The 20,625-nt window shown below is 39.9% G+C and overlaps 1 protein-coding gene across 1 annotated transcript in view; it reads right to left on the bottom strand.

Moving 5' to 3' along the window:
• MACROD2 (mono-ADP ribosylhydrolase 2) overlaps positions 1 to 20,625 on the bottom strand; it is a 2,293,708-nt gene that overhangs the window by 102,680 nt on the left and 2,170,403 nt on the right. Inside the window, exon 14 of the mRNA XM_052650651.1 lies at positions 1,212 to 1,289. Within this exon, the coding sequence (XP_052506611.1) occupies positions 1,212 to 1,289 (78 nt within the window). The remainder of the gene's footprint in view (positions 1 to 1,211; positions 1,290 to 20,625) is intronic.

The following is a 20,625-nucleotide window of genomic DNA, read 5'->3' as shown; positions in this document are numbered from 1 at the left end:
TTGTTTTTGCACAGGTCTTTTGTTAGTTTCTTCAGAAAGGACACTTTGGGTGGCATGTTTTCTTAATCTTTCTGTTCCTAAGAAAATATTACTCTTGACTTCATGCATGAATAATAACTTTACTAAATATAGATTCAGTGTCCATTAGAGCTCTGGAAATGTTACTCCATTTTTATGTTTCTTTTCTTTCTTTCTTTCTTTTTTTTTTTTTTTTTTGAGAATTTAGAGTTGTGAAAGAAGTTTAAGGCTAATTTGATTTTGGCGATTTTAGTTATAAACTGATTTTGAATTTCCAAGATGCTTTAAAAGCCTTCCTTTATTATTGATCTTCAGAAATTCCATGAGGATTTGTAGGTTTCTGTTCTCATATGAGTTTTCATTACCTTTGCCTATAAATATAACATGTACTCTTGTGTTTTGGGTGGAGGAACTGGTTTGCATTAGGAAAATATTTTTTCTTTTTCTTTTTTTTTTAAAGATGGCTTCATTTCTGTTTGTTCTATTATCTTTTCTTGGTATTCCAAGGAGTTACGAATTTAATCTCTTGGATCTACTGTCTCCATGTTTCACATTTATTCTCACTGGTATCATATTTTCTTTTCAGCAGTTGCAAATCTAATGCCTACAGACCTCAATCAGGTAACAAAAATAAATGAAGCCAGCCTGGTACACAATTAGTGAGCGGACTGTGGAGAGCAAACACCCCTTCTAAATGTGGCAGCTACCAGTCAGGAGGAGAAGGGGCTGACAGAGGATGAGATGGTTGGATGGCATCATGGACTCAATGGACATGAGTTTGAAGAAGCTCTGGAAGTTGTTGATGGGCAGGGAAGCCTGGAGTGCTGCAGTCCATGGGGTTGCAAAGAGTTGAACATGACTGAGCAACTGAACTGACAGACTGACTGACCCATCAGCTGATATCTAAGTTGACACTTGAGCAACACAAGTTTGAACTGTGCAGGCCACATAGAGGTAACTTTGTTTTCAACAAATATGTACTATAGTACAACACAATCTGTGGTTGGTTGAATCACTGGATATGGAACTACAGATACAGACAGCTGACTCTAAAGTTGTTCACCAATTTTTGACTGTGTGGAGGGTAGGCATCCATAAATCTCAGAGTTGTTCAAGATTCCAGAGGAACTAAAACCTGGGTTTTATAAAATGTAGTATTCCTTAGCAGAAAACAAGCAAGTCCCACAACTTACCACTGGGATGCTCTTGGTCACACACAGAATGATCTGTTTCTTCACCGTCTTTTGTTATATTATCATCCTCTGCAGAATCTGACATAACAAACAAACAAAACCTTTAGTCAGTGTTTTTAACCAGGAAATACAGAAGCCTCCAGGACTCAAAGAACAGATACGTGTTTTGGGGGGAAAATTTTATTATTTAAAAAATGATATCATTAAAATGCTTAAATATCTTCATCAATAAATAAGCTTTTCTTAAAGTACTACATATGATGTCTTCACAAAGTTTACAAGGTAGAAATTGTAAGGATTCAGTTGGAACATCTTTTTTACAGCAAAGAAGAAAATATAAGCAGGCTTTATGCATCAGTGAAAGTCTTAGGAGAATTGTGCAGAACGATATGAAAGGAAGCAAAACAGAGAAGATTAAAGGAATATAATTTTAATGTCCTTAATGCTTCCATTATTGTCATTGTGCATATATGGGAGCCTTGAGTCCTTGAAAAGGCCAGATGTAGAGCTTTGAAATCCAGTGGTAATCAAAATCACCTTCTTCAGGAGCTATACCAGTAGAACAATAGCAAAGGGGAAGCACAGACCTTCTGTTCATGCAACTTCACCCTCTCCCTCGTGTAGCAGATTTAAACGTGGGAACAGTATGAGCTCACTTTTTTTTCTAAAATCATATGAGGTACTTTACAGGAAATAATGTGGTTAAAAGGATTCCAGTGACTTATGGACTTTTGCAAAGCTAGAAATGGTCCCCTGTTGGATGTTTGGGACTTCTCTGGAGGCTCTTCAAAAATCACCGGGAAGAGCACATGAGTGGATCAGTAGAATGACAGAAAATAAATTTTTCATTCATTCCACAAATATTTATTAAGCGCCAACTCTACATCAGACATGGTTCTTGATACTGGGGAGTCAACAGTGAACAAAACAACAAATCTCTGCCCTCAAAGAGGTTACAATCTAGTGTATATTTTTCTCGTGGTTCAGTTCAGTTCAGTTCGATTGCTCAGTCATGTCTGACTATGACATCATGGGCTGCAGCACGCCAGGCCCCCCGTCCATCACCAACTCCCAGAGTTTACTCAAACTCATGTCCATTGAGTCGGTGATGCCATCCAGCCATCTCATCCTCTGTCGTCCCCTTCTCCTCCTGCCTTCAATCTTTCCCAGCATCAGGGTCTTTTCAAATAAGTCAGCTCTTTGTATCAGGTGGCCAAAGTATTGGAGTTTCAGCTTCAGCATCAGTCCTTTCAGTGAACATTTAGGACTGATCTCCTTTAGGATGGACTGGTTGGATCTCCTTGCAGTCCAAGGGACTCTCAAGAGTCTTCTCCAACACCACAGTTCAAAACCATCAATTCTTCGGTGCTCAGCTTTCTTTATAGTCCAATTCTCACATCCATGCATGACCACTGGAAAAACCATAGCCTTGACTAGACAGACCTTTGTTGGCAAAGTAATGTCTCTGCTTTTAATATGCTGTCTAGGTTGGTCATAATTTTTTTCCAAGGAATAAGCGTCTTTTTCATTCTTGGCTACAGTCACCATCTGCAGTGATTTTGGAGGTTAAATGCGATCCGAAGATGCCAAGAAGCCATGAGCTAATCTTGTATGCGTGTGGCCGTGGAGAGAGCAGAGGATGGCAGGCCAGTGCATCTGTTACTGACAAATGGTTTCTCTACTGAGTTCTTGCTCCTGAGTTGTGTTTTAACCCCTAACAGAGCTGAATCAGTTGGAATCTAAAATAAATCATTCTTGTTTCTCTTACCTACTTTTTTGATCCCCCCCCCCCCCACCTCCAAACGAGGAGATAGCTTCAAACAAACAATATGATTTGGAATATGATGAGAAAGTTTTTTCTCCAACTTGCCACTAGCAACATTTGATGGACAAGTGAGAAATCTGGGTAGTTAACATATGATTCAGATTTAATAACCAGTGAAGCAAGTATACACCCAAAGTGTATGCTTTTAATTAAATGCAAATAATTCCCCCGAGGCAAATGTTTAATTATCTGCACAGCTTCTTATTTCTTTCTGAGACTGACAATAAATTTCAAAGTCCAAATTTGGAAGCAAAACTTTAGCACAGACACATTTCCCAAACTGCTATCTCACTCAAGTCAAACTGTTTTAAACTAGCTCCCATTAAATTATGCCTTTTTAATTTTTAAACTAACACTTGAATTAAAAAATATCATTTGAATACTTTTTCAACATGAACACTAAAAATGAACAATTTAAAAAAGGTACTATATGGACCAGGCTAAATTTAATTTTGAAAGTGTTTTAGTTTTACTAGTTTATAGAAAATGGTATCATTTGATATGTACTCCGGTAAACACTCATTTCTTTCAAAATTATCCAAGATTCTGTATGCAGTTAGAATTTATTCATTTATACTTAAGAATAATTCACTAAACTTTATAATTTACATAAACATTATGTTTCATGAACCAAATATGACCTAAGAAATGGTCTTTTGAAAAGTGATTTACAGTGAGTTTATAAGTTAACTGTACTATGAGTCACATACAATGGGTGAAAGTATTTAAAAAATTACTTACTAGACTATGCCGATTTTGTCACCAAAATCTGTGTCTTTGGCAAGTTAAATGACCCTTTAATTTCAATTTCCTTGAGGAGTTGCTACAACATTGCTAAGGCACTTTCTGATCTTATGTGCTCTAATGTATACAATGTATTTCATTGAATCCAAGACAGCATCAATCGTTATTTGCTCTATTATTTTGTGTAGAATTAAAAAAATGAGACCAAATGAACTATAACACACTCTAAATTTTAGAGATATGCCCTGATTTTGGAAATAAAATATATAAAGAACTATGCATCCTAGAAATACAATATTTGAATATATTCTGTGTGAAATACATGTTTTTATGTGATGACAAAGGTTTCACATCACGTGACCCATCGCCAAAGCCACAAGTTCGTCTTCTCTTGTATGTGAGTCTTTTTTTCCAGAAACGCTTTTATGTATGCGCATCTGTTTTATTTACAGTAATAAAGGAAGATAGAAAGTATAAGTTCATACAGCATGCACAAAAAACCAGGTGGCTATGGAAGATTGTTCCCACCACAGTTTTTCTATTCAAAGAGCTATGTGAATTTCCAGTCTCATGAATTCCGCAAGACTAAATTTGGCCCTGAATGTTTTAAACCATGGCTCCTATTACATTACATATAGTCAAAGGTTTGAAATGACAGCGGAGCTTTTCTGCTCTGGAGGTGATGAAAGCTGCACTCTATGTGCATATAAGTCATTATTCATAATCAAAAAGGGAAAATAAATCCAGTATACAGTCATTAAAAGAGGTTATTTCTCCTTTGTAAGTTCCATAAACTACCATGAAAACTGTAGTTGTATATACTAAATTCTTTTTGTTGTTGTTGTTTTGTTATTTATTATACTAAGTTCTTGAATCACTTTGGATTCACATTTTATTTAATTCTAAAAATTATCATTTGATAGTGTTCAAAAAATGTAGACGAGTTATCACCTAATTCCGAGAGTCAGTCAATGTTATTTTAATAAAGAATTTGAATTAAATTCTATATGTAGATCGTGACTTGCAAAATCCTTAAGGTCAATGTCCTATTAGACAGTTTTTTCAAATGCAAATATTAAATTGAATAGCTTTGGCTTTAAAGTTCTAAAGACAAAAATTCTAAACAGTAGGTCATTTTTAATGCAGTCAATCACAAATGCCTACACAGGCTAGTACACGTATAGATTTAAGCTGTGATGATAAGTGATGATACTATTGAATTTTTTAATCAACATATCTAGACTATAAATCAAAATAAATATTCTTTCTTTTGAAAATGTTCCCTTAGAACAAAAGCTGTTAACCCTACAGCATCACTAAATATACTCTAGGGGACCACAAACCTTTTTGAAATGATATGTAAATGTGTGCTTATATTCATATGTTCATTTTTTCTGGGAGGAGAGAGCTTCTGTCATATTCTTATGGGGATATGTGACCCCAACAAGGTTAAAAACAACTATAGAAATGTATAATGCCAGTGACACTGCCATTTTACGAAAGATTTTTAGTACTATAATTGAGGAGCTATAGAATTTGATGTCCATGCATAAATTCATCAGTGATGGCAATTCTTGAATTCTTAAGGAAGATTTGATTTGAGCAAATAGCTCAAAACAATATGGAGATATATTTAATAAATGAGGAGGATAGTCCAGCTGTCAAAAAACACTTTGTGAATGGATGATTAACTGTCTTTGAGAACATTTCCAAGACAGGAGGTGAACTAAATCCATCTAGTAAGAGAGGCAGTCCCTGCCTACTATTGAGAGTAGAGGCAAGCGGTCATTTGGGTGCAAAAGTTCTACTGGGTCCAAACCAAATAAATACCATGCATGAACACCTACACATAAAATATTCTTGCTCTGTAACATGCAAGCCTCCTCATGTGAGTACCCTGGCTTGACATGAAAGTCACACAGAAACACAATCATCAGGATTTTTTTAAACCATTTATCATTTATTTGTTATTATTATTATTTTTATTTTTTACTTTACAATATTGTATTGGTTTTGCCATACATCAACATGAATGCACCACAGGTGTACACGTGTTCCCCATCCTGAACCCCCTTTCCACCTCCCTCCCTGTACCATCCCTCTGGGTCATCCCAGTGCACCAGCCCCAAGCATCCTGTATCCTGCATCAAACCTGGACTGGCAATTCGTTTCTTATATGATATTATACATGTTTCAATGCTGTTCTCCCAAATAATCCCACCCTCTCCCTCTCCCACAGAGCCCAGAGATAAATCCACGCACCTATGGATACCTTATCTTTGACAAAGGAGGCAAGAATATACAATGGAGAAAAGACAATCTCTTTAACAAGTGGTGCTGGGAAAACTGGTCAACCACTTGTAAAAGAATGAAACTAGAACACTTTCTAACACCGCACACAAAAATAAACTCAAAATGGATTAAAGATCTAAACATAAGACCAGAAACTATAAAACTAGAGGAGAAGATAGGCAAAACACTCTCTGACATAAATCACAGCAGGATCCTCTATAACCCACCTCCCAGAATACAGGAAATAAAAGCAAAAATAAACAAATGGGACCTAATTAAAATTAAAAGCTTCTGCACAACAAAGGAAACTATAAGCAAGGTGAAAAGACAGCCTTCGGAATGGGAGAAAATAATAGCAAATGAAGCAACTGACAAACAACTAATCTCAAAAATATACAAGCAACTCCTGCAGCTCAATTCCAGAAAAATAAACGACCCAATCAAAAAATGGGCCAAAGAACTAAATAGACATTTCTCCAAAGAAGACGTACAGATGGCTAACAAACACATGAAAAGATGCTCAACATCACTCATTCTCAGAGAAATGCACATCAAAACCACAATGAGGTACCACTTCACACCAGTCAGAATGGCTGCTGTCCAAAAGTCTAGAAGCAATAAGTGCTGGAGAGGGTGTGGAGAAAAGGGAACCCTCTTACACTGTTGGTGGGAATGCAAACTAGTACAGGCACTATGGAGAACAGTGTGGAGATTCCTTAAAAAAACTGGAAATAGAACTGCCTTATGACCCAGCAATCTCACTGCTGGGCATACACACCAAGGAAACCAGAATTGAAAGAGACACGTGTACCCCAATGTTCATCACAGCACTGTTTATAATAGCCAGGACATGGAAGCAACCTAGATGTCCATCAGCAGATGAATGGATAAGAAAGCAGTGGTACATATACATAATGGAGAATTACTCAGCCATTAAAAAGAATACATTTGAATCCGTTCTAATGAGGTGGATGAAACTGGAGCCTATTATACAGAGTGAAGTAAGCCAGAAAGAGAAACACCAATACAGTATACTAATGCATATATGTGGAATTTAGAAAGATGGTAATGATAACCCTGTATGCGAGAGAGCAAAAGAGACACAGATGTGTAGAACAGTCTTTTGAATCATCAGGATGTTCTTTGATTCTTGTAAACTGATTAAACCAAGGAAAACATTTATCCTGGCCTGTTCCTTTGAATAGCTGGTTTAATGTGTGAAGCAATTGGAATAAAGTAGTTTTTCTTCCAGATGAACAGTGTGATCATTCACAATAAACTAGTCTCAACAGCTGCTTAAGGTCTCCTTGAAGCTTTGCAATGATGAAACCTCCATACATACAGGAAAAATATATCCTGTAATATGTTTCCAGAGGATTCAAATGGCAAGGCTCTGAACTGTGTGTGGGACCTGCGATGCTGGATATACAGGCTGCACTGTATTTGCCTGAAAAGGAACCGGGTACACAGGACAGGATGTTGCTCTGAGCAGTGGCAGCTGAGCTATGGTTAGTCATTTGTCTCCATTATGTTCTCATTAACCCCCATTAAAAAGCGGAGAATCATTACCAGAGTTGCGGAATCTAGGTACTAAGAGTCTTTGAGACACAGAGGAGAGAAATACCATCATGTCTATTAACTTGGTTTCTTTTTTTTTTTGGCAACACCCTGTGGCATGCGGGAGCTTAGTTCCTCACCAGGGATGGAACCCGTCTCCTGCAGTGGAAATATGGAGTCTCAAACCACTGGACACCAGGGAAGTCCCTAACTGTTTCTGTTAGAAAACATATTCCATATTCCAAACAGTACACCTGGGTAAACCAGCTTGTTCTGCAACATGTTTTTGCAAATATAAGCAAATAAGAGAACTGATCATGAGTGGATGGGCACTAGTCTGGGGGTGCGATTCCAGATGTACAACTAGAAACTCCATTCACTTTATATAATCTCAGTTTCAGCATCTTAGGACCTGAGGGTGTCTAGGCAGATAATCCATCTTAAACATTTTATAACGCTAATCTGCTGAATTGTTCAAATTATCTCTTCCTTCCAGACAACAACTCCGTAAACCTTTCTACTCTTCACTTGCTATCTGCCTACTTGAGGTTTTACACAAATTTTCCCTGTTTATAAAGTAAAGGTTAACAGTGGGGGAAGTGGTGCAGTGTGACATCAATGACACACTGGCTGTCTTTCATTCTGCGGCTCCATGAAGGAGCATCACAACGTGAATCAGAACAGCTGGACATGAAACCGGGTTGGACCATGATGGGAAAAGAAATGCTTAATTACCCTTTCCATCAAGTTAATTTTTCCCCTTTGGCAATGTAAACAAAGGCAAATCTGCTCTTGTTTGGTTGTCTGTGACCTGCTATCCTTGACCTCCATCCTCCAGTGCCTTTCTGTTCTTGCCTCCCTCTCTCTTGCTAAGCCTTGCACTGCAGGCTCTCTTTATTAAAAAAAAAAACAAAAAAAAACAAAAAAAAAAAAACAGAAAACTTTGACCAGGGCACAAGCATGAAAAGCAGCTATGGCTCCAAACGCAGACTGACTTGCAATTCTATTAAAATGTTCAATGAGGGACTCCCCTGGTGATCCAGTGGCTAAAAATCCAAGCTGCCAATGTGGGGTTTGACCCCTGATCTGGGAACTAGATCCCGTAGGCTGCAACCAAGTTCCCATACCACAACTAAAGACACCACAATGAGGATCAAGATTCCAAGTGCCACAGCTAAGACCTGGCACAGCCAGATAAATATTTTAAAAAGTAGTCCATCTATAAATCAGGGAAAAGAGAAGAATTTTGTTTCCACTTTGGTTTAATTTGATCTGATAATACCAGGTCTTTGAGACAGGGCTGCTGAGAGGACCGTCGCCCGAGAAGAGAGGTGGAGGGGTATTTGGATCTTCACTCTGAGCAGGATCACAGCCTAACAGTTGGACACTTGATTATTTTATTCCACAGAGAAGCTGAGGCAATAGACAGACTCTATGTCCAGATTCATAGCTGCTTCAGCTTCTGGGCTCTGGCTGTTTCAAGGCAGGAACCTGGAGAGAGAAGCTGAGATGCCAAGACCTCACCTGCTGAGATCCAGGGGTTCCTATAGTCTCCAAGGACCCAGTCATAACCTGCCCTGCCGGAGCACCACTTAAGCCTCCTTTCCAAATGATGGAACGGGGCACGTCTGTAGACTAAGGTACGCACTGGAGCCCTTGTGAGAGTGACTCATTTTATGTGAGCTTCAAAGAGCGAGAGGACTTCTCCTGAGCATCTCTTTGTTCCGCACATCCAGAAAGATCCACAGATTCACTCCAGTGAAAATGGGTGTGCTTCCTTTTTCCTGTTTTTGTTTCCCTTTAGCTTTCCCATGCTATTGAATACACTGTTTAACTTGGATGGCTGCAGAAGGATTCATTACTTGGATCTGCCATAAGCTGCTTTACTACTGCCTCTACTACGAGATATCCAAATGGAGTCACAGCTTCAGCCATTCTAAGTAATCCTATGTGTTTGTTGTGCTGGGAGTCTTGAAGCTGACGCCCACTCTTCACTCCACTCTTCTCTTACTTTTTCTCAGCCCAAGCCCATCTCTAAGATCTACAGAGAGTTGATCTCTTGAGAGCTAGAGCAGTTGGAATACAGAACAAGAGAGGTCAGCTAAGCCTCACAGTAGCCAGCCTCCCCTATCCCCCGCACCCACTGGATTCTCCCTGAGATTGCAACAAATGGCTCCAAGAGATGAGCTGCTTCCCGAGACTCTGATGAAAAGCACTCTTGACCCAGAAGGGCCAGAAGTACCCAGGAGACAATGTCCAGCTTCCTGACTCCCAAAGGATCCAGGAGGTAAGACTTCACTTTCCCTGCCTCTTAGGCAAACAATTCTGAATATTCTCTATACATCTCTCTGAGGAATGGAGCCCCAGTTCCCCTCGGAAGTAACCTGCTCATTACAGTACCCCTTATTGGATGTCCTCCTCACTTCCCCAAGCCTCACCTGTGGCTTCCTGGGACCACCTCCCAAATAAACAATTTGTACCCACATCCCTGTCTCAGAATTTGCCTCTGCAGAACTCAAGCTAAGACAGCCAAGATAGTCAATAACCTGTCTTTCACTACTTAATAGCAAAAATGGGAATGCTGCCTCTATTCTCCTGACTTACAGCTCTCTTATGCTACGCTGCCTTTTGTTAGGGAACATTAAGCCAGTGCCTGCCACCTAAAGAGGGAGAGTTGGGGAAACAGGTATTTTGTATCATATAATCCTGAGCACTAAACCACAGGTGACTGGTGGAAGATGGATCCTGAGCAGTCACCTGTAGACTGGCCAACAGACTCTGAATTAAGGTGGCCTCTCATGAGACCTCCACCTACCAGGAGAGAATTCACATTTGATTATGATGAAAGGAATCCACCAGCTCCTTGACTTGGAGTGTTTGGTGGTAAAATATACAGAGAAAGTTTCAAAGCAGAGAGTGGCTTAAAGGCAGAGGTTTACTCAAGGAGAAAGGAGGAAACAGAAGCCACGGATGGGGCAGAAGAGAGAAGCGTCAGGAGAGTAGAAAGAGGAAAAGATGAAAAAGTCTCGGATGCTCCGAGTGGATGGCTGTTAGCTGAGTTTCTAGAAGAACTGATGGAGGGGCTATTGCCTCTCAAATAACTCAGTTACCGAGGCTCAATGAAATGTCTTCCTCACTCTCTGACTTTTCAACCAATCAAGTTAAGAGTCTGACTCCCATGCTGGATCTTGCAAGTTCATTTTATAATTTTGTTGTGTATCTATATACTTTAAACATTTCAAAAGTGCTTTTTAAAATATTATTTTAAGAATTATACTTATATCTTTCTACATCCATTTTTTAAAAAGGAACATTTACCTTTCTAGCTGTTTCCAATGTCCAACATCCTCATGAACCTTGTACACAGATGGAAAGATAGTGGACCAAGAAACTTAGAGAAAGTTAAAGAGGGGAACAGCCTGGTCTTGCAGAACAAAACAAGTATAATAAACTTCATTTTCAAAACTGACCCTGGTGGGGAAACAAATCAGGCAACATCTGGTATAACAGGAAATGGGGTGTATACAAGCATTTGTATGATGAGGGCAATGATTTGCCTTATATGCTAAGAAAAATGTTTTAAAACCAAATCCTGTGAGATGCTATGATGACCTTGGGAAATATACTATGGATTAATGTAAAATGTTATTTTCTATTTCCAGGAAGATTTTATTTTAATCTACTACTATTTTAGATTTAAAACCTACTATTTAAATCTACTACTGCTAGGTTTAACTAAGGGGTCTAGAAATCATTATAATAGACTTTCCTAATGCAATGACTGGCTGTATTAGTCTGCTAGGACTGTCTTAACAAAATCCCACAGACTGAATGACTTAAACAACAGAAATTTGTTTTCCTATAGCTCTGGGAGTGAACAGTCCAGGACTGAGTTATTGGCTGTTCCAGCTTCCGGTGGGCCCTCCTCCTGGCCTGAAGTAGGAAGCCTTCTTGCTGTGTGCTCACAGGTCTTTTCCTCAGTGTGTGTTCAGAGACAGAAATTGGGATCTTTCTTCCTGTTCCTGATGAAGGCAATAATCAAACCTAGACAGAGTATTAAAACGCAGAGACATCACTTGGCCAACAAAGGTCCATATACTCAAAGCTACGGTTTTTCCAGTAGTCATGTATGGGTATGGAGTTGGACCATGAAGATGGCTGAGCATTGAAGAATTGATGCTTTTGAATTGTGGTGCTGGAAAAGACTCTTGAGAGTTCCTTAGACTGCAAGGAGATCAAACCAGTCAATCCTAAAGGAACCTTGACCATTCATTGGAAGGACTAATGCAGAAGCTATAATACTTTGGCCACCTGATGCAAAGAGTTGACTTATTGGAAAAGACCCTGATGCTGGGGAAGATGGAAGGCAAAAGGAGAAGGGGGCAGTAGAGGATGAGATGGTTAGACAGCATCACCGACATGATGGACATGAATTTGAGCAAACTCTGGGAGAGAGAGGACAGAAGAACCTGGCAAGCTGCAGTCATGAGGTTGCAAAGAGTTGGACGTGACCTAGCGACTGAACAAGAATCCCATTATGAAGGGACCCGCCCTCATGACTTAATATAACCCCAATTACCTCTCAAAGAGCCCATCTCCAAATACCATCACATTGGCTAGGAAAGGAGTTAAGTAACTGTTTGCCAAACACCATGTATCAATAAGCACTTCATGGGTCTTCCCTGGTGGTCCAGAGGTTAAGACCCATGACCCCACTGCAGGGGGCATGAGCTTGATGCCTGATTGAGAACTAAGATCCCATATGCCATGTGGTGAGCCCAGAAGATTAAAAAAAAAAAAAAAAGCCTTTCAGCAGACTTCCCTGGTGGTCCAGTGGCTAAGACTTCGAGATCCACTGACGATCCCTGGTCAGAGAACTAGATATCACACCCCACAACTAAAGATCCCATATGCTGCAAGGAAGATGGAGATGCCGCCTGCTGCAGCAAAGACCTGGTGCAGCCTAATAACTGATAAATATATAATTTTTAAAAAGCATATCAGTATTTTAAATATTCCTGCAGTGGTAATAGGGTGAGTGGCGGAGTATCAGTTTTTTTTGTAATAGAGAACTATGTCAATAAGTTTCTGAGAAAAGAATAAACCATATTTCATCAATATTTCAATATTAACTACACATTGAAATTATTATATTTTGGATATACTGGTTAAATAGATTATTAAAATTGTTTTCACCTTTTTTCTTCCTTAATGTGACTATTAGGAAATTTAAAGTTATATATGTGGCTCTCATTTATTTCTATCAGACAGTGCTGATCTAGAGAATTGAGTATGAGCTCGACTAGCACAAATAATTAAAGACATGTTTATCTGAAGGCCGGAGTTATGAAGATGGGAAATTGCAGCTTGTAAAGCATGGTCTGTCAGAAACTTGAAAATCTAATTTGGCATATAGTGAAGCATCTACAAATGCTGATAGTGGTGGATAAGGAGAAGAAAAGCCTAATTAAGTCTAATCAAAGAGGATTTTCTGAGAAGGAATTAGAGGGAGAAAGAGAATGATAAATTTGCAACAACTATCACACTAAAAAACTACTTCCACCCAAACAACATCCAAGAGTTGCAAATTTTTGCTTTTTGTTGATTGGACCCAAATTTCTTAGCTTGGCAGTCAGAGTTCTTTCTTGACAATCAGGGCTCCACCTTAGCAATGCATTACTAAGTAGATGAATGGATCTATCACTAAGGCCAACTGAATCTATTTGTTGAAGAGAAAATAGGTTTTTTGATCTCCTACTTCCAACTGTTCACAGATGCTATTCCACCCAACCACAACAGCTCATTTCTACTCTATGACATCGGTGCAGCTTTCAGATTCCAGCTCAAAAGTCCTATTCTCTACCCACACGGCACAGATAACCACATACCAGAGATGCTCCTTGCCCCCAAGATCCTTTAACGTGCTCCTGTGCATCCTCCCTTTTGTACTTGTCACTCTGTCTGGTTTGTTAGCTGTGGCGCATTCTAGTCGAGTGGCCTCTGACCACAACCTTATTGCTCCATGCTTGACTTTCCTTGTCTGTAAAGTGGGGTGATAACTGCACTTGTCTCATAGACGAGCATGGGATGAATGAAAACATGTAAAGTTTTAGAATAGAATCTAATGGATAATAAGGATTAGATAAACTTAGTTGCAATTAGTATTATTATGACTGATATTTGTTATGCAGCACAGGCCTGTAGGTCTCATTTTTCCATCTCAATTGTAAATTTCTTGAAGGCTAAGAGCAATGTTTCCTACTTCCTCTAGCAGAAGGTCTTACAAAGAGTTAGAATATAGCAAATATCAGTTGATGACCATAATACCATTTTCATTGGTGCTTTTAAATTTTTTAATTTAAATATGTTCCCAAAACACAAGAGAAGACTCTACACATTGACATCACCAGATGGTCGACACTGAAATCAGATTGATTATATTCTTTGCAGCCAAAGATGGAGAAGCTCTATACAGTCAGCAAAAACAAGACCGGGAGCTGACTGTGGCTCAGATCATGAACTCCTTATTGCCAAATTCAGAATGAAATTGAAGAAAGTGGAGAAAACCACTAGAACATTCAGGTATGACCTAAATCAAATCCCTTATGACTATACAGTGGAAGTGAAAATTAGATTTAAGGGACTAGATCTGATAGACAGACTGCCTGAAAAACTATGGACGGAGGTTCATGACATTGCGCAGGAGACAGGGATCAAGATCATCCCCAAGAAAAAGAAATGCAAACAAGCAAAATGGCTGTCTGGGGAGGCCTTACAAATAATTGTGAAAAGAAGAAAAGTGAAAAGCAAAGGAGAAAAGGAAAGATATACCCACTTGAATGCAGAGTTCCAAAGAATAGCAAGGAGAAAAAAGAAAGCATTCCTCAGTGATCAGTGCAAAGAAATAGAGGAAAACAACAGAATGGGAAAGACTAGAGATCTCTTCAAGAAAATTAGAGATACCAACGGAACATTTCATGCAAAGATGGGCTCAATAAAGGAGAGAAATGGTATGGACATAACAGAAGCAGAAGATATTAAGAAGAGGTGGCAAGAATACACAGAAGAACTGTACAAAAAAGATCTTCATGACCCAGATAATCACGATGGTATGATCACTCACCTAAAACCAGACATCCTGGAATGTGAAGTCAAGTAGGCCTTAGGAAGTGTCACTAAGAACAAAGCTAGTGGAGGTGATGGAATTCCAGTTGAGCTATTTCAGATCCTGAAAGATGATGCTGTGAAAGTGCTGCACTCAATATGCCAGCAAATTTGGAAAAGTCAGCAGTGGCCACAGGACTGGAAAAGGTCAGTTTTCATTCCAATCCCAAAGAAAGGAAATGCCAAACAATGATCAAACTACTGCACAATTGCACTCATCTCACATGCTAGTAAAGTAATGCTCAAAATTCTCCAAGCCAGGCTTCAGCAATACGTGAACAGTGCACTTCCAGATGTTCAAGCTGGTTTTAGAAGAGGCAGAGAAACCAGAGACCAAATTGCCAACATCTGCTGGATCATGGAAAAAGCAAGAGAGTTCCAGAAAAACATCTATTTCTGCTTTATTGACTATGCCAAAGCCGTTGACTGCGTGGATCATAATAAACTGTGGACAATTCTTTAAGAGATGGGAATACCAGCCCACCTGACCTGCCTCTTGAGAAACCTATATGCAGGTCAGGAAGCAATAGTTAGAACTGGACATGGAACAACGGACTGATTCCAAATTGCGAAAGGAGTACGTCAAGGCTGTATATTGTCACCCTACTTATTTAACTTATATGCAGAGTACATCAGAAGAAATGCTGGGCTGGATGAAGCATAAGCGGGAATCAAGATTGCTGGGAGAAATATTAATAACCCCAGTTGTGCAGATGATACCACTCTTTTGGCAGAAAATGAAGAATAAGTGAAGAGCCTCTTGGTGAAAATGAAAGCGGAGAGTGAAAAACTTGGCTTAAAACTCAACATTCAGAAAACTAAGATCATGGCATCTGGTCCCATCACTTCATGGGAAATAGATGGGGAAACAGTGGAAACAGTGTCAGACTTTATTTTTTTGGGCTCCAAAATCACTGCAGATGGTGACTGCAGCCATGAAATTAAAATACGCTTAGTCCTTGGAGGGAAAGTTAAGACCAACCTAGACAGCATATTAAAAAGCAGAGACATTACTTTGTCAACAAAGGTCCGTCTAGTCAAAGCTATGGTTTTTCCAGTGGTCATGTATGGATGTGAGACTATAAAGAAAGCTGAGCACCCAAGAATTGATGCTTTTGAATGGTGATGTTGGAGAAGACTTTTGAGAGTCACTTGGACTGCAAGGAGATCCAACCAGTCCATCCTAAAGGACATCAGTCCTGGGTGTTCATTGGAGGGACTGATGTTGAAGCTGAAACTCCAATATTTTGGCCACCTGATGTGATGAGCTGACTCATTTGAAAAGACCCTGATGCTGGGAAAGATTGAGGGCAGGAGGAGAAGGGGATGACAGAGGATGAGATGGTTGGATGGCATCACAGACTCAATGGGCATGAATTTGGGTAAACTCCTGGAGTTGGTGATGGATAGGGAGGCCTGGCGTGTTGCAGTCCATGGGGTCGCAAAGTGTTAGACACAACTGAGCGAGTGAACTGAACTGAATTGTATTGAAATATATTTTAATTGGTACTTTCTGAAGGCCTGACTTTGTATGACTCGCTAGAAGATAAGATGATGGAAAATGTACATGTTGTCTTTCTTTCATTGAAACTGAGTTATAGTAGAGGGAGCTGGGAAAAAGTAAGGATGCAAAAGAAAAGAGAGGTACCCACAGTTACAGGTTACTGTAAGTGTTATGGATGAATTACAAGGGGCGCGGACAGACATTGAGTGGAGGAGCCGCCATACCTAAAAAGTTGGTCAGAAAAGGCTCTGATGAGAGGGAGACAGCGGAGCAAGAGGGTTCTGTGAGCTAAGAATGGAGAGGCAGGTGTAGTGGGTAATGTTAAACTTTTATGTTGTAGCTATGTTTGCATTTAACTTTGGGGGAAACATGAAAGCAATACAAGAATTCAAGAAGCAGTGGGCTCATTTTGCTTTGCTTGGGAATGTCAGCTGGCCCTAGGACCGTTTACTTTCTTCCATCTTCACTCATCCTTTCCCCTCCTATGTAATGGTTCTCTCTCTGAATCACGCTTCCTACCCTACAGTTTGCCTTTTTTTTCATCAAGTAAAAAGAAACTCCCTATGGTTCATATGGTGACCATATGCCCTGAATTTTTTTTATTGAAGTATAGTTGATTTCCAATGTTGTGTTAGTTTTAGATGTACAAGATGTACAGCCCAATGATTCAGATCTCTCTCTCTCTCTCTACATATATATATATATATATATATATATACACACACATCACTTTTTTCAGATTCTTTTCCCTTATAGGTTATTACAAAATACTGAGTCTAGTTCCCTGTGCTATACAGTAGATCCTTGCTGGTTATCTATTTTATATATATTGGGCTTCCCTGGTGGCTCTGATGGTAAAGCATTCGCCTGCAATGCAGGAGACCCGGGTTCAATCCCTGGGTCAGGATGATCCCCTGGAGAAGAGAATGGCTACCCACTCCAGTATCCTTGCCTAGAGAATTCTATGAACAGAGGAGCCTGGAGGGCTACATTCCATGAGGTTGCTAAGAGTTGGACATGACTGAGTGACTAACACACTCACGCACAAACACGTTAATACCAACCTCTTAATGCTCTGAATCTTTAAGTATAATTCTAACTGTCAAGATTCTATTATATCTTATCAGATCACATAATATAATTCCTCGAAGGGAAAAAGAGAAACATATTTTCCTTCTGAGCATGGACCATCACCTCCTTCTGCAATACAGGAGATGCTGGAGACGCGGGTTCAAGCCCTCGGTCAGGGAGATCCCCTGGAGGAGGAAATGGCAACCCACTCCAGTATTCTTGCCAGGACAATCTCATGGACAGTCTTCTAGTAGGCTACAGTCCATGGGGTCGCAAAGAGTCAGACACGGCTGAGCAACTGAGCACGCACACTGAGTGAACGTTTAGTAATGACTCTGCCCCAGAATGTGGCTGGCGTCGAAAACATTTATGGATAGTGTAGGTAAACTGAAGCAATCTAACGGCTTTTGAAAAACATGTCTCTTGAGAGGCTTAGGTCTTTATGAGTCTCCCAATATCACACAAACATCATAAATCATAGCGCAAGCTGGGAGAAATGTCTCGCAGATTCATGTTGGGTCTAAAACAGTGTCTGAGTGTATGTACATGTGTGTGGTTTTGCGTATGCACAGATGTGTATGTGAGTGTTACTGTGCTTGCTGGGTGAGAAAGAAAGCTAACTGTTAAATGAAAGAGAAAAGTTTCTGCTAAATGCTATCAATTTGTTAGGAAACCTTGTCTTTATACTTGATTAAAAAGATATTTCAGTCTTTGCCACGGGCTAGTCAGTTATTCTTTTCTTTTTGCCTTAACAAAGCAGCAGTTCTGAGACATTCTCTGCCTCTCTCTCAGTAAATATCCCCACCTGGGGAACAGTGGTGGAAAGGACAGATGGCAACAAAACGTCACTAGGAATGAGGCGGATACACATTTCTGCTCATGGAATCTACTGTCAAACACGGAGGCCACATTTTCTGAAACGAGAGAATATTCCTTCAAAAACACTGTGTTGCCATGAATTTAGGAAACTCAAGCTCCGTTTTTCAAGTTATTTTAGTAGTGTTTATCTTTCATCATAATGATGATTACAATTTATCAAAAGCAAAACTTTATATGTTTTAATTCTTCTGGATAGGATATGAGATTGTTTCCCAAACTATAATTTGCTGGATTAAAATGGTTTATATATGAAAAAAAGGACAAACAAAACAACTTAAAAAAATATTTGGTCTGTTAAAATGAGAAATGCTACATGCCTCAGTCTACCGTGAGCTTCTCAATGCATGTCAGCATGTTGAAGGCTCTGAAAAGACCTGCAATGTAGAAACTACCTTGTCTAAATTGGTGATTTCTAGACTGTTTGCGGAGAAGGCAATGGCACCCCACTCCAGCCCTCTTGCCTGGAAAATCCCATGGATGGAGGAGCCTGGTAGGCTGCAGTCCATGGGGTCGCGAAGAGGCGGACACGACTGAGTGACTTCACTTTCACTTTTCACTTTCATGTGTTGGAGAAGGAAATGGCAACCCACTCCAGTGTTCTTGCCTGGAGAATCCCAGGGACGGGGAAGCCTGGTGGGCTGCCATCTATGGGGTTGCACAGAGTCGGACACGACTGAAGCGACTTAGCAGCAGCAGCAGCAGCAGACTGTTTTGACTGCTGAATGTCTGACTGTTTGTGACCCCATGGACTGTAACCCACCAGGCTCCTCTGTCCATGGAGTTCTCCAGGCAAGAATAGCTTTTATAATTTACTAACACTTATTAACATCCTAAATGTCCATACACAGGTGAATGGATAGAGATGTGATACATACATACACACAGAGTGGAATACTGCTCAGCCGTCAAAAGAATGAAATAATGCCGCTGGCAGCAATGTGGAAGGACAATACTAATAAGTCAGAAAGAGAAAGACAAACGCCATCTGATACCACTTATATGTGGAATTTGTAATATTACACCAATGGACTTATCTACAAAGTAGAAACAGACTCACAGATGTAGAGAACAGACGTGGCTGCCAAGAAGGAGGGGGCCTGGGAGAGGGATGGCGTTTGAGATTCGCAGACACAAACCGTAGAATGGAGTATCAAGGTCCTACACTATGGCAGGGGAACTATATTCAATATCCCGTGACAAACCATAATGGCAAAGAATAGAAAAAATTTGTAGATATGTATGTATAACTGAATTACTTTGTTGTATGACAGAAATTAACACAATGTTGAAAATCAACTATACTTTGATGAAGAATAAACAGAAAAGAAAAACAGACTGCTCTTAGCAGATGCTCTTGATTTATTCAGACTGTCTAGGAATATACCTTTTATGATATATCTTAAGGAGTTACTCCATATATTATTTTTTATATTAATTAACGAGAAAGTGACAAGATAGAAAAAAGTATACTCTAAGAATAGTACAATTTTATGAGTTAAAGTTCAGCAAACATTCTTGAATATGCGTGAGTGACATTATGATTTCGATTTGTTTCGATTTTTGGTGGGACGAGCACACATTTTGGTTCCTCTGGTCCCAGTGTGGTTGCTTGTCTTGACATAATTATTAACAGCACCCTCATCACTCTCAAGAGTGTGCTTGTTGTAAAGATGTATGATTACCCTTATTAGGCCATGTTGACAAAAGCATCCTAAAATACGGATGTACAGACCTTCCATTTTAGGTTTTTTTTTTTTTTTTTGTAAAAGACTAAAACACAAAGTAGGTAGAAGGAACAAAAGGAAACTCTATGGGTGGTATTCAATCCAGGTTACCCAGCTAGCAAATCCCTTTTGGTGAATGGGGGCTAGAGAGAGTGTGGAGTGTCCCCGCCCATCTGCCTGGCTCACTCCAGTTGTTTTCAGTGCTCAACAGGTCCCTGCCAGTATGATGGGCCAGAGCATGTTCACCTTGATGGGCAGGGGCTGAGCCACAGCTGTTGCTATGCATTTTGACTACCACCTACAGTTGAACTTCTTTAACTTTACACAGGTCAATAGATCTGGTGAGGATTCAATGAGATATAGGAGTCGTATTTGGAGTAGTTAGAATTCTAAAGCCAACTGCTGCTGCTGCTGCTGCTGCTGCTAAGGCGCTTCAGTCGTGTCTGACTCTGTGCGACCCCATAGACGGCAGCCCACCAGGCTCCCCCGTCCCTGGGATTCTCCAGGCAAGAACACTGGAGTGGGTTGCCATTTCCTTCCCCAATGCATGAAAGTGAAAAGTGAAAGTGATGTCGCTCAGTGGTGTCCGTCTCTGAGTGACCCCATGGACTGCAGCTTACCAGGCTCCTTTGTCCATGGGATTTTCCAGGTAAG

The sequence above is a fragment of the Budorcas taxicolor genome, chromosome 13, assembly GCF_023091745.1.
Source record: "Budorcas taxicolor isolate Tak-1 chromosome 13, Takin1.1, whole genome shotgun sequence".
NCBI lineage: Eukaryota > Metazoa > Chordata > Mammalia > Artiodactyla > Bovidae > Budorcas > Budorcas taxicolor.
Note: the sequence above shows the minus strand (reverse complement) of the source record. Positions and strands in the feature narration are given on the sequence as shown.